Source organism: Podarcis vaucheri (assembly GCF_965113315.1).
Source record: "Podarcis vaucheri genome assembly, chromosome: 8".
Lineage (NCBI taxonomy): Eukaryota > Metazoa > Chordata > Lepidosauria > Squamata > Lacertidae > Podarcis > Podarcis vaucheri.
This window is the reverse complement of record NC_138766.1, coordinates 43,590,689-43,604,831: the sequence shown is the minus strand read 5'-3', so window position 1 is coordinate 43,604,831 and position 14,143 is coordinate 43,590,689. Positions and strand designations below refer to the sequence as shown.

The 14,143-nt window shown below is 38.9% G+C and overlaps 1 protein-coding gene across 1 annotated transcript; it reads left to right on the top strand.

Annotated features, from left to right (window-relative positions):
* The first annotated feature begins 12 nt into the window (after positions 1-12).
* On the top strand, positions 13-13,920 carry RNMT (RNA guanine-7 methyltransferase). The gene is made up of 12 exons (XM_082235205.1): positions 13-150; positions 1,421-1,677; positions 1,849-2,097; positions 3,389-3,509; positions 4,302-4,424; positions 6,638-6,753; positions 7,308-7,489; positions 8,318-8,482; positions 9,274-9,391; positions 10,798-10,899; positions 11,873-11,906; positions 12,976-13,920. Exons 2-12 carry the CDS (start codon positions 1,453-1,455, stop codon positions 13,011-13,013), a joined length of 1,473 nt encoding a protein of 490 aa, XP_082091331.1. The 5' UTR covers positions 13-150; positions 1,421-1,452; the 3' UTR covers positions 13,014-13,920.
* The last annotated feature ends 223 nt before the right edge of the window (positions 13,921-14,143 follow it).

Sequence of the window (14,143 nt, the reverse complement as noted above, 5' to 3'; positions counted from 1 at the left end):
GGAAAGGGAAGCACGCTTGGCACGTACGCCCAAGTAGGTGCGCCCGCCCCCTTCTTTCGGAGGAGGAGGAAGGCGCGCGTGGGTGACCCGGATGCAAAACTGCGCCTCGTTTCCTGAGAGCGGGACGGTAGAAAAACTCAACTTTGGCGGGTGAGGAAGGTGGCTGCGCAGCGGGGCCGCTCGCGGGGTCTGAAGTTCGGGGCGGAGAGGCGGCGGCGGCGTCCTCGTGGCCGGGCAGAGTTAGGCGCGCTGTGCCGGGCGCAAGTTTGGGCCTACGCCGTCGCCGCCTCCTCGCACCGTTTCGTTTTTCTGAGGCCTTAAAGGAGAAACGGTCGGTGGTGGGGGAGGGGAAGAGTTGTGGCTATTTGAATAATAATAACGGGCCTCTCTCTCGCCTCTCCCTTCGTCCTGGTGTGTGAGAGGCCTCTGGAATCGGGGGCGGGAGGTTTCCACGCAATGGGACCCGCGAAGCCTGTAGCTGCTGGGCCCGACAGCCCTGCGTTGCGGGGCCCGTAGTTTTTGCTCGCGCTCACAATGCGCTCCGGAGCTGCGGTTTCAAATCCTCGGTTCAAAGCGAAGTGAAGGGCTGCTTAATTCTGCTTTGGCCTGGTTCCCAGGAAACTTAGGCAGTCTTCAGTCTGAACGTGATTTTTGCTGGGAGTCATCTCCTTGAGCACAGCGGGCCGGCCCCTCCCTTTCTCGAGTAGGCGTGTATGGCATTGCTTTGGGGGGTGGAGGTGGTCGTTCCCTTTAATGGCAAACTCAACTGAGGGGCGCTCGCGGGATTGTAGACAAAACGGACCACCGAAACAAAAAGAGATGAGCAGCCTCAGAGAAAACCCAAGTTTGCAGGCATACAAAAATTATTAAATAGAGGAGTTTGTATGGAAGTTATGGTCAACCTCACGGCCCCCTCCCCCAGCTGCCCAGTGGTCACATGATACTAGGTGGGGGACACAGTAATGGAATAGACCATATTGGAAGATAGCATAATACACAAGAGAGAATAATAATCCATATTGCTAAACAGCTTGTTTGTCTTTAGGAGAATGGCAAAGGGCTTTGTGGGAAGAAGTTTGGATTGCTGAGATAGATGCTTTAAGTAGATATTTCCATGAACTATTTGTTTTCTCATGGAAAAGGTAAATGCCACCTTGAGTCTCCTTTAAACAAAGAGGCTCAATATACAAATGATTTTTCTTTTTTTAAAAAAGATTTAAAACATCTTGGGATTCAAAATCAAGTTAGGCTGAATATGAGCACCATTTTAGCATACCAATTTTAAACATAACAAGAACTTCATTTAGCATGCAGTGTAAAACCATGACAACATCCGGTTTATCATGTTAATACAGAATCAATTATAACAGATTGGGGGTCTGAAGATTTGTCTTATATATATATAACTTTCTGTTTGCAGATATTTATAACACAATAATATTTGTTGGAAGCATGGCTGAGTTACTAGACAGCGGAAAGAAAAAAAGAAAGAAATTTGAAGAAGCTGATAGCGCAACTGCTAAAGACTCACAGGCTGATTCCTCTATCATAGCAAATGATGGTAAAACTTCTAGTACATGTGATGAAGATAAGGGAGATGGGAGTGATCTTGATGACAAAAGACTGAAAAAGATGAAATTTGAATCTGAATCTGAAGAGGTTCCTGCAGATAAAATGGTGAGTGTTTCAAACAACAATTTTGAAGCCTTTTTCTCTTTTAAGCATTTGTGCACTGTAGGCAGAAAATGTCTGTTTAGTTGCAACACACATTGATCAAGGTCATCAACTTTATATACTGATTGAGCTAAGGAATTTTTCTTCCATACCAACATGACTATCTTTCCACAGGCTAGTGTTACTGACACAGCCAGTTTGGGGGTTCCAGAAGATGGAAAGAACTTGCTTGAAGAAGCAAAGAGAGATGCTTCCCCAGACCTAGAGATAAAGCCTGCTGTCACGGTGGAAGAAAATAAAGCAACAATAAATAAAGAACATTGTGACACAACTGAAAAGGGAGATGCCAGTGCTGTGGACAGCAGGAGAGCAAGAAAAAGAAGAGGGGATTCTGATCTTGACCAAAGCCCAACAAAGAAAAGAGTAAGTGTTTCCATAGCAGTTAAGTCTTTATTCTTGAACTGTAGCAGCACTAAGAGGGGGAAAAATAGCTAGTCTGTATTTCCTTAATCGAGGGATGTGTTTCCTTATTCCTCTGGATGTTTTTGGACTACAGTTTCCATAGTCCCTTATTGGCTATGCTTGGGGCTGAAGGGAGTTGGAGTCCAACAACATCTAATGGGTCACAGGTTTCCTACAGACTTCGTCTTTGTTTGCATTCATGTGTCATGACAAAACATAGTCAAATGGCTCCTGCTTGGCTCTTCCTGGTACAAGAAACAAATTGTGACTCCCGACTTAGCATTACATCTGAGCTGACTATCTTATTCTTGCTTTATGGATTGCATGTGAAGCTAAGGTTTGATAGGTTGTAATGCTAAACAAGGGCTCATAATTCTTTGATCACACAGATGGAGAGTAAAGCAGGAGCAATCTTTATGTTCACAATAAATGATTAAATTTGTCTTAATGGCATGCAGACTGAACATATGGATGATCTCCTGTTAAGACTGCTTGCTTGCCTGATTGGACTTGCAGTTTCTCTTCTTGGTTCTCCAGCTGGGTATCTACAAGTTCTAAAACAGATTTTGGGAAGGTTCCTCCAACCCTCGGGAGCAGATTTTGGGAGCGCACCCAGCAGGAAGTGGGTGAAAGGAAAAGTTGCACTGCATAGGTCAACTCCTGCTTGTGCTACATTGGATCTCGCCCTATGTGGTGTTTAATCTTAGGAATTTTGCATGAAACAGTACTTTTATATGTTTATTCCTAAAAAAAAATTCTTCTGGGTGGGGTAGGAAGCTGGAAAAAGCTGGACAGAGTTCAAGGTAATCTAATTAGTTGCATGAGGCATGCTATTATTTTTATAGTGCTATTAACTTTCCAAGGTTATTTAAGTTACAGTATTTCTAAGGTTTTTAAAGTACAATAATTTGTTGATCATCTAGTAACGTTCTTATTTACCAAGTGATTTCATTTTAGATTTCTACATCAAAACCAGATACTCTACCTACAAATCAGTGGTGGTGTTGTTTTATGTTAAGTTTGTGTAAAGCTTTTTTTTTGTACTGTTCATAGTGCATAATGTGCTGTTCATAGCACATAATGCTACCACTATTAGGGAAGGAATAGGAGTAGGAAGTTAGAAATGTAGGTTGTGAAGATGGTAGAGTCATCAGATTTTGGATCCAGAGCTGCTGTGTGCTTTAAGTAGCAAATGAATGCATATAAAGCCTCATATTTTTCACTTTATCTTTTATTTGATGTTCTTGTGCAGCATACTGAAACTGTAGCAGCACATTATAATAAGCTTGAAGAAGTTGGATTGGAACAGCGTAGTATGAGTCGCATTTTCTATCTTCGGAATTTTAACAACTGGATAAAGAGTGTGCTCATTGGTATGGCTATATATTTTGAAATGTATATACTTCTAGTGTATTCATATTTTCAGATGCTACTTTGTTGGGATCAGATCTTGCACTTGATTTTTGAATCCCAAATATGAAACCTAATATCTAAAGCAAAAGAACCACTATAATGTTCACATGTTTACTCTGTACAGTGCTCCTTAATGTAATACTAATTTATTGTTTGAGTGATTTGAGTGAATTCTATGATTGAGTGTTGGACTAGGGTCTGGAGTTTACAGGATGATATTGAGCTAGCCACTTTCTCTAAGCTTAACCTGCCTCACAGTGTTTTTAGGATAAAATGAGGAAGCGAACCATGGCTGTCACCTTGAGACAGCATATGAATGTAGTAATAAATAAAATAATTACACTATATTTAGATATGTATTTCCTACATCTATCGGAGTCTCTGGCTCTCAGTTTTAAGTGCTATGAACTTGTAATTGCAAAATTATTGTGAGCTAAACTACAATATTTTTTCTTTAAGAGATAACAAAAAATAGATGCCAAACCTATACATTTACCTGGGAATAATTTCCAGTGAATTCAGCAGAACTTATTTCTGAATAGGCATGCATAGGATAGTATTGTAAATGCTTTTTCCATGCTTACATTTTAAATTTATCTCAAACAAATGAATCTTCTTTGCTTTTAGTGGAGTGCAACTTTTTGTTTAAGTTACTCATGAGATGATAAAACTCCCAGAATTACGAAAGGAAATGCACAATAGATGTATTTTTTTATGCATGCTAAAGATTTTATGTGTCTTTTCTTTCCTAGGTGAATTCCTTGAGAGGGTGCGGCAGAGAAAGCAAAGCATTGCAGTTTTAGACTTGGGATGTGGCAAAGGTGGGGACTTGCTAAAATGGAGAAAAGGCAGAATTAGTAGGCTTGTATGTACAGGTAAGAAGGCAAATTTGATATGAACAATGTACCTTGGGTTTATTATTCATAAAACTCAATTTTTTAGCAACTAAAAATTCACATTGGAAGTCAAGTTTCTTCCGGTATATGGGTACCTCCATAGAAGAGTCCTGCTGCTTGCCTGAACCTACCAGCCTTGCCATGGTAAGGAGACATGGAACAGAGACTTCGTGGATTATCTTAGGGTTTGGCAGTTTCATTTTGTTCTGTATCTTCAGAGGAACTTGATTTAAACACTGAATCACTTAATATTTGGAAATGCATAAACTGTTACTTCAGTTCCAACTATTTAGCAAAACTGGTCTGCAATGCCATCAGCCAGTCTTTGCCAACCTGTTGCCCTACAAATATTATATATGCATTTTCAATTAGGCCTAACCAGCAGAGGATGATGGAAATTGTAGTTCAATAGCAAATGGAGGGCCACATGTTCAGCATTGCTGCCATATATGGTATATGATAATAATAATAATAATATTTTTTTATTTATACCCCGCCCTCCCCAGCCAAGGCCGGGCTCAGAGCGGCTTACAAGCAATAATAAAAACAAGATGAATGATTACAACTTAAAAACAAAAATAACATACAACATTAAAATAATGGAACATTAAAATATTAAAATGTAGCCTCATTGCAGGAGAAGGAAAAGAAAAAAGAAAATGGGGGGGAGGGAATCCAATTGGCTCCAAGCCAAAGGCCAGGCGGAACAACTCTGTCTTACAGGCCCTGCGGAAAGAAATCAGATCCTGCAGGGCCCTGGTCTCATGAGACAGAGCGTTCCACCAAGTTGGGGCCAGTGCTGAAAAGGCCCTGGCTCTGGTTGAAGCCAATCTAACTTCCTTAGGGCCTGGGACCACTAGGGTGTTGTTATTTATGGACCTTGAGGCTCTCCGTGGGGCATACCAGGCGAGGCGGTCCCGTAGGTACGAGGGTCCTAGGCCGTGAAGGGCTTTAAAGGTCAAAAGCAGCACCTTAAATCTGACCCTGTACTCCACCGGGAGCCAGTGCAGCTTGTTGATATGTCATCTGCTTACATTGAAAAACTCTGCAATTGTCTTTAATTTAGCTGTTAGCATTCCAGTACTGTATTTTCATAGCAAGTTACAAAAAAGTTATACAGAAACAATAACAAACAGAATGTCCCCTCCATCCCTTACCAATTTGCTATGTCTCTATGCTAGATACACATTCCAGGGCTTGACCTTTGGAAGTTGCTATTTCATTTAATATGATTGCAGCTTGAATTCTTCATTGTTTCAGCTTGAGCTTCTTGTCCTTTTTAAGTTCAGGTATTTTACAATTATTATATCCTGTCGTATGGCAAGCACTATTTTTTAGTCAAAAATCACTGCAAATTACTTAATTGAGATGGTTCCTGGGGTTGTCTCCAGATTTAATGTAAAAGCAAACTATTTATCTCTGAAGGCATTTACTCAAATAGCTTGCTGAGAATTCTTTAACTCTGAAATACGAGGTTGCAGTATTAAGAGTAGTTTTCAAGTCTTTTGTTCAGATATTGTTGTTTGTTGCTTTCATGAATACTTTTCTGCAGCTATTCAAAAGTCTAAATTAGGGTTTTCCAAGGCTGTCACCCCTTATGTATGTATTCACTGCCTGCTTAGTATAGCTGAAATTATTACTGCCTTTAGCTCACTAACAATAAATGACAAAAAGCAATCCCAGTATTGACCTAGAGATGGCAGCACAGCCTTCTTTTTGTTTTCCAAAACATATGTAAATAGTTGTGTTAGGTAAGCATTCTTAAAAAGTTTTTTACGGTCAGAATAAAATTACTGATAGTCATTTTCCTCACAGCATTAAGAATTCAAATTAAAAGTTGTTATGTTACAAAAAAAGTAGTGTACTAAATCAATTTTTTAAAATTAAAAACTTTGAGTTAAGCCAAGAATGTGACACAGCATTAGTTTTGAGAAAAACACACACCTCTTCCTAATGTAAATATTTAATATTAAATTATGAAATCTTTTTGCATATAAGGTGCAAATGCTTTTCTTTGTTTCTTAAGTGTTTTGGTTATGTACAATGATTTTTAGCATACCCTATGCAGATCTCTGAGTAGTTGTGATAAGCAGTTGCCAAATAAAATACTTTTAGCCTTCAATTATATACTTGCCTTCTCCTGCTTTACAGCTTTCTGAAGAGTTTTTTGATTATGCATTTTTTAAAAATAGATATTGCTGATGTTTCCGTACAACAGTGTGAATCGCGGTACTATGATATGAAAAACCGTGGTCGTCAAAATGAGAGAATATTTAGTGCAGAATTTATAACTGCTGACAGCACAAAGGTATAGTTATTTCATGCTTTTTAAAATTACTTGTAATTTCTTTGATATAAAAATAAATGGGTGTCTAAAATGTAAATGAAGGGAAAGGTTAGAAAACAAATGTGTAGAAGTAAACCAGCCATTGCATTATTTTCTACATGATTGCATAGTTAAAGACAAGATCTGCATGAATATACTACTTCTTTGATCGGGTCACTTTATCAGGAGCTCTAAATAAGTTAATGTAACTATTCTTGTATGTGCTGTTGTGCAGATTTTTGCCTAAAAATAATTTATCTCCAATATTGGTGTTTCCTTTCAAGCAAGAAATATTTTTAGTTTTAGTTTTTAGTTCCTAACATTGGAGATAGGAAAATATAATGGGTTATGTTGATTGAACTTGCAGGTTGTCAGTTGAAAAGAGCAGAAAAATAATTAGAAGACTTTAGGTTTGTGCCTCCTAGATTAAAAAAACTGTGTTTTTGTGATAAGCATACTGGAACAATGCACTTGTTTTCCTGTCCCATTTTTTTCTCTGACAGCAAAAATAAACAATTCTCTTCTGTTTGTCTTAGGAACTTCTCTCTAAAAAGTACAATGATCGAAACATCCACTTTGACATTTGCAGTTGTCAATTTGTGTATCATTATTCTTTTGAGACATATGAACAAGCTGATATGATGCTTAGAAATGCCTGTGAAAGACTTTGCCATGGAGGATATTTTATTGGCACAACTCCAGATAGCTATGAACTTGTGTAAGTGTGTACGAATGATGTTTTTAGGCAATAATTGAGGGTGGATACTTTTTAGACTTCGTGCAGAATATGTGCACTAATGAAGAACTAATGTACTGATAGTACAGAATTGCAGTCACCCACCTTATACACCTGCAAGTGTTTGTTAGGTCTCTTGACTGCAGTTTTTCCACACTTTCCATCCCACACCTGCCTCAAAATACAAGCGTTAGCACATGAAAAGGAATAAACTTTCTCCATAGGTTTTGCCAGACTGTAGCCACAAAGAAAGTCTGGCACCCTCAAGAAAATTCCAGGCCCTCTCCTTGAATTTCCATCTTTTGTCTGCAATAAGTCTGGAGATTTTATTCTACTATCTAATAATTCACTTGGTTTTTGCCAGCAGATACAAAGGCCCCTGGGGACTACCTAGTCCAAATATATGAAATTTAGCTAGATGTGCATTCTGGCAGGCAGGGCAGAGTATCTTGGTCTGCCATAAATATTGGAAGTATTATACGTCAGCTGAAGGAGGTCAGCAACCTCACCAGTGCAGTTGAAAGCAAGATTATCTGACTGGCCCAAATATTTGGTTAATCTTTTTTCTACTTATTTAAATTCATGAAAATGAATTAGGGAGATATATTACTGAAGTTACTTGATATATGGGAAGTTAATATATTATTGCTCTAAATAGTCCTGAGATAGGATTTTATCATTGTTTTACTGTATCTGACTTCATTAGTGAGGTTAGAAATATGTAAACAGGCCCATACTGTTGTCTTATGTTAGTTAGACGGTTGTGTGGGTTTTTAATTCCTTGTCGTTTTTTTTTTTATGCTGTCATAGAAAGCGCCTTGAAGCTTCAGAAACAGACTCTTTTGGGAATGAAATATACACAGTGAAGTTTCAGAAGAAAGGAGATTACCCCTTGTTTGGCTGCAAGTATGATTTTAACCTGGAAGGAGTGGTTAATGTGCCAGAGTTCCTGGTCTATTTTCCATTGCTGGTGGAGTAAGTTTTTATGTTTTACCTTTTAGTGTGTGTGTGTAAATGAAAAATGGTTGCTAGAGGAGTGCTATGTCAGCTTTTAGCCACTTGAGCTAAAATGTGGTAATTTGAAGGTTGGTCCATCATATCCTAGATATTTGAACAAAATCTGACATGCCCTCCCTTTTAACTGCCTTCCTTTTTCTTGGCATCTTGTTAAAGCCAGGATACTTGGTTCTACAGGGCCATGGTATCCAGTTTTCTCTTCTATACTGCATAGCTGTTTTGCCAGGTTCCCTCTTCTCCCCTGCTTATTATTTCCACTATAGTGGCTGTTTTCTGGTCTTTACCAAGGCCCTCCTGAACCTACTACAAGTGTATCCATAGCTTGGATACATTGCCACAGTCCACATTGTACTGCAAAGACATGACCTATATAAGTATGCATTGGTGCCAATGCCTAAGCATTTCATAACTAACTTATAATATTGAATATCTAACCCCCTGAGCGGCACTTTCAGGGTGTGGTTGCTGTTATAGTTGGACATCAGTAGGTGTATGCATGCTGTACTGTGTATGTATATACGATAATACGTATTTTAAATGTACAGTACTGTTACTAGTTTTTTTTTAAAAAAAAACATGTTCACATTAAGTAGTGGTGAATTTAGATGAGTTGCAATGTTTCTTATGATCTTGTCATTGTGACACAGAAGTAGTTTTTGGAAATTTGAATTATGCTTTGATGATCACTCATAATTTGTGTTTTGTGCTTATTAAGCATTTATATTTCTAACAAAAGTTATTTTTCCTAGAATGGCCAAGAAGTATGGCATGAAACTAGTCTACAAAAAGACTTTCCGGGAGTTTTACGAAGAAAAGGTTAAGAATGAAGAACATAAAATTCTTTTGCAGCAAATGCTGGCATTGGAGGTTAGTTTTCAAATGCACATAGACAGATTTTTCTAATTGTCAGCCTTGTCAATTGTTGCGTTGCTTTTTGAGAAACACTGTGCAGTAATTCTAAGACAAGTTAATTTATATGTTTAGGTAGGCTATACTAGTTATCCATCTTACATTGCATTTGAATGGGATTGTGTTAGGTATGCTTTATTTCATGTACCCTGATATCTTGGTGTGTTCTGTCAATGTACAATCAGTGTGCAGATAATTACACTGCAGTTACATTTCTCATTTATTATAAACATGCTCACTTGGAAGTGTCCTTTTGATAATCTGTAGAACATAATTCTAAGTTGATGTACTGTACTTTGAATTCCTCCATTTCAAAACTTTCGGCTCATTGTAGTGCTAATGGCCTACTTCTGCAAGAAATAACAATAATTAAATCATGATCATTAGAAATCTAAAGGATCTTGTATTGATACAAGTGTCAGGCATGTTTAGCTTGGAAAAGAGAAGACTAAGAGATTATATGATAACTATCTTCAAATTCAGTGGTACCTCAGTTTTCGAACGTCTTGGAAATCGAACGGTTCGGTTTTTGAACACCAAAAACCCAGAAGTAAATGCTTCTGTTTTCAAACGCACCTTGGAAGTTGAGCAGCTTCCACTGAGGTACCACTGTATTTTTTCTCAATTTTCTCTTTAAATTTGCAAACTGCCCTTTGTGTTTTGGCTTTCGAATGTTTCGGAAGTCAAATGGTCTTCCAGAACGGATTACATTCGAAAATCGAGGTTTCACTGTATCTAAATGGAAGATGGAGAAAGCTTGTTTTCTACTGCTCTGGTGGGTAGGACCAGAACCAATGGATTCAAATTACATGAAAGAAAATTTCTGACTAAACATTAGGAAGAACACTCTAGTAGAATGAGCTCCCAAGGTTTTTAAACAGAGGTTGGTTGGATGGCCATCCATCAGGGATCCTTTCGCTGTGAACTAGATGATTTGTATGAATCTGTGTCTTACACATCCCAGGCTGTGGTCTGAGGACACTCCTTTCGGAAGCTAAGCAGGTCTGGATCTGGCCATTGCATGGAGCGTGCTTAGGAGCACAAGGTGAACCCCTATGAGTTTCATCATACAAGAAATCAGAGCTATAAATGTGGAATGCAAGGTGACAGAGTTGGTGACACAGAATACATCTTTCATTGGGTCAACTACTAAATAGTATTTGGGGGCTTACAGTTGGAGCTATTATGACTGGGTATAAATACCTCATTTCTTTGTCACTGTTAGCTCAAGGGCATAGTAGGCATCAGTACAGACAATTTGTGTCTGAATTTTCATTTGGGCAGGTACACAACAGTATTTTTTAGTTTGCCAGCCCTTGGCTTTATTTGCAGTAATTCTGTATAATCTGTTTTTTTTTTTCCAGAAATACCCTGCTGATGAAAGTTCCAGGCTGGTCTCAAATAAAAAAGAGGACTATGAACATGCAGAAATGCTTAAGAATGGTGGGAAAGCCAAGTTACCCCTTGTAAGTATCAAGTATCCAGTCTCTGGAGCAGATCAGGCTGCTTGCAGCCCACTCTTTGCCTTCTGTGTCTCAACACTTGGCAAAGCTTATGCATGTTGGGTTGGTTCCATGGAACTGAAAAACTCAGGATAGTGCCCTGAAAACTCATTGATGGCCATGTGCTAAGTGGAAAACAGCACACCTTCCTGATAGCGCCATTGTGAAGCAAGAAGTAGTGACAAATGCTGGCCACCAATGGTGCTGCTGGATTTCTGTTCTTTTGTTTCTGCAGAATTATGAAACTTCTATTGCCATTCTAATGCGCTTGAGTACTAGTCTCTCTGGGCATTAGAGCAGCTGCCGGGAGGCCTGTGCAGGAAGTGGCTTCTCATTGTTTCTTTGAAAGTTTTCAGCCTTGAAAGGAGAAGGAAATGTGCTGTATTCCCTTTTGTTTGGCATCTGAACTTTGGCAATTACAACAGACTTATTTCTGAAGAGATAGTCCATAGTCATAATCTATGGTGCTCAAAATCTTATAGTATCAGCTTTGCAATTTAATCTATAAAAGCTATTAACATATAACTTTACTAGACAGCCTGCCCACCACATACTAATGCAAGTCATTTGCATCCTTAAAATAAAAGAGAAACTGCTTGATTACAAAAACTCATGTGTCTCCTTACCTGAATGTGCAATCAGGCATAGCTAAGTACATAATAAACCCACCCCTTTACAGTGAGATACTTCAACTCACTGGTTGATCACCTTCTAAATGTGCTAACAGATCTTTCCCTTTCAATGAGAATACTGAAGTACAGTGGTGCATGTTTTGGCTTTCTGAAATCTGAAACTATTATTGATATCTGAAGCATTAAAATATTGCAGCAGGAAGGAACAGTTTGTCCCTGGAGAGAGAGAGAGAGATTCCTGCTAATTGCTTAAAATGTATACAATAATCTGCTGTCTGTAAATGTGACATTTTCTTTCTTTCAAGGGAACCCTGAGTAAATCTGAATGGGAGGCAACAAGTACGTACTATAACTGATGTTTAAATATTACTATAATAGATCAGTATTGTATTTTATTCCCCCAAACCTGTTCTATACCTGTCAGGCTAGTTTGTTTTTAAAATGTAAGAATTTCTCCAGCAGGAACTTTTTATGAGGGTATCTGCTAAGCACAGAGTTTTCAGGAAAAACGGGCGATACATAGCTGCTATGTAAAAATGCCTCTAGATCACAACTTCATTCAGCTCAAGTACACCACAAAGTAAATGTAGTAGCAAAATTGTTAGCTAACCAAGATTTGTTCTTGGCTGTAGAGCTTGTGGTAAGCGAGGCTAGAGCTTAACCACAAGCCCCAGTTCAGATGACATTGTAAGCCAAATGTTGGTTTAGCTGCTATCGGAGCACAAAGGACCAGACAGGTGTTGGAGTGACTACAACTTCCTCTCTGGGAATCTGCATTTTGGTGATTTGGCTTACCATGGTGTGTGAACCAGGCCAATATTTATTCTGTTAGGTATAGCCAGACAGCTTTGGTGCTATAATTTTTTGGCTTGCCTTTTGGTTTTGGAGGCTCATAATAGCTGTCAGAGCTCTTATAAACAGAGCTGTTCCCTGTGTCTGGCCAAATACCGAACCAAATTGGGTTGACCCAGAATTTGGCTGGATCACGTTTGGAGCAGCCCCAAATCACTCTGAGTTGGATCAGGTTCACCTAAAGTGAAGTGGTCTTGGCAGTAAGGAGAGAGACGGGAGAAGGAGAACTGCAGGCATCCTGCATGTGTCTTCTTTCCCCCTCCCAACTGAATGTTTAATTAGGATTTAAACCCCCGCCCAACCACCTGAATGTGCAAGGCCCTTGCATCAGTTGATGGCCTGTATCTGAGTGAGGTTGGTGGAATGGGTCAGATTGGGAGCAATCCAAAGCCCAGGAGCACCACTAGAACTCAAGGCCCTAGCACCAGTGGCCTCAGATTGGCAACCCTTGCTCTAAGCTCTATTAGATGGTTATATGTTGTCAGATTTGGTTGTTTATGAACAGAAATCTTTGAAACAGGAGAAGGTTAATGCTTTCTTTTTCATTTTTTTCCAGGTATATATTTGATTTTTGCCTTTGAAAAGCAGCAGTGAAAGAAGGCCACAAAAACACAATTGACGTGATCTAGCATCCAAAGTGACAGCTATTTTATATTTTTATGTTTAAAAGTGTGCAGGACACAACCAAATTGGGCAAGCTTACCTATGGTTTATGGTTGACTGTCTGTGACAGATGGAATTTTGTTTTGTGTGTCTGTCTATACACACATACACACACAATATGATTTTTTGTTTGGGGGGATAATTGGGTTCTTACTTTTAACAAAGGATACATTTCCTGAAATACTTAGTTTGCGTTCAGATGCATTGGTTCATTACTGACTGCTTATAAACTTACAGCATGACAGTGATCACAGGATGAAGAAATTATAATGTAGCTTCCATCCAGATGGTAATCCAGCTGTTTCCATACTCTTTCAGTACCTTGACAAGCCAAGGTAGTAAGGGTCTTGGTAATTTATCGCAGATAATAAGCTCTACATGCTGTTTAAGCTGCCCCCAAGTTTTGAAGTGTTCATCATGCAACAAGTGTTTATTTGAAATCGCCTGTTGTTCTGCTTCACAAAGTTGCAGACAAGCAAATTTGTAAATGTCAGCTGAATTCAGAACCACTGCACTCCATGGAAAAATAGCTGCCCCCATTCCAGAGCTATGTAACTGGGTGTCTCCTTTTAGAGGAGAAACCTTTGTCAACCAGTTTAAGTGAATGACGATGTGCTTGCATGCATGTGAGCTCTGTGCATCAGAATGCCAGACATCATTCATTGGTTGGGCTTTTTATCGCCACTCCACAGTGCAGTATTTTCAGTGTTAAATAATTGTGGTTGATGTGTCAGATGGGGAAGTATTTGGAGGAACACGAATTTTGTTGTTTGTGCTCATTGGTGTGTAATTTTTCATAGTATGTGATCAAGATTAAATAGAATTCTGTTCTGTACAAGTGATATGTGTCGTGAGTTTTGTTTCCTTATTACATGACTGTTTATGCAGAATGGTCCAAAGAACTGAATGTGCAAGTAGCAAAACAGTCACTAATATAACCCTTTGTCACCGAGAACTTTTGCAAACTAGCTGAGCTTTGGAAAGCAGCATAGAAACACAGTAGAATAAAGTTAATTACATAGGGTGAAATTAAACATTACTGTGAGCCATTTTACTGAATC

What these genes read in the sequence shown, in the direction of transcription:
- RNMT (XM_082235205.1), top strand. Translation starts at nt 1,453, where the DNA reads ATGGCTGAGTTACTAGACAGCGGAAAGAAAAAAAGAAAGAAATTTGAA. An exon ending in AGGTTCCTGCAGATAAAATG is followed by an intron (nt 1,678 to 1,848) that starts GTGAGTGTTTCA and finishes ATCTTTCCACAG; the next exon opens with GCTAGTGTTACTGACACAGC. An exon ending in GGAAAGCCAAGTTACCCCTT is followed by an intron (nt 10,900 to 11,872) that starts GTAAGTATCAAG and finishes CTTTCTTTCAAG; the next exon opens with GGAACCCTGAGTAAATCTGA.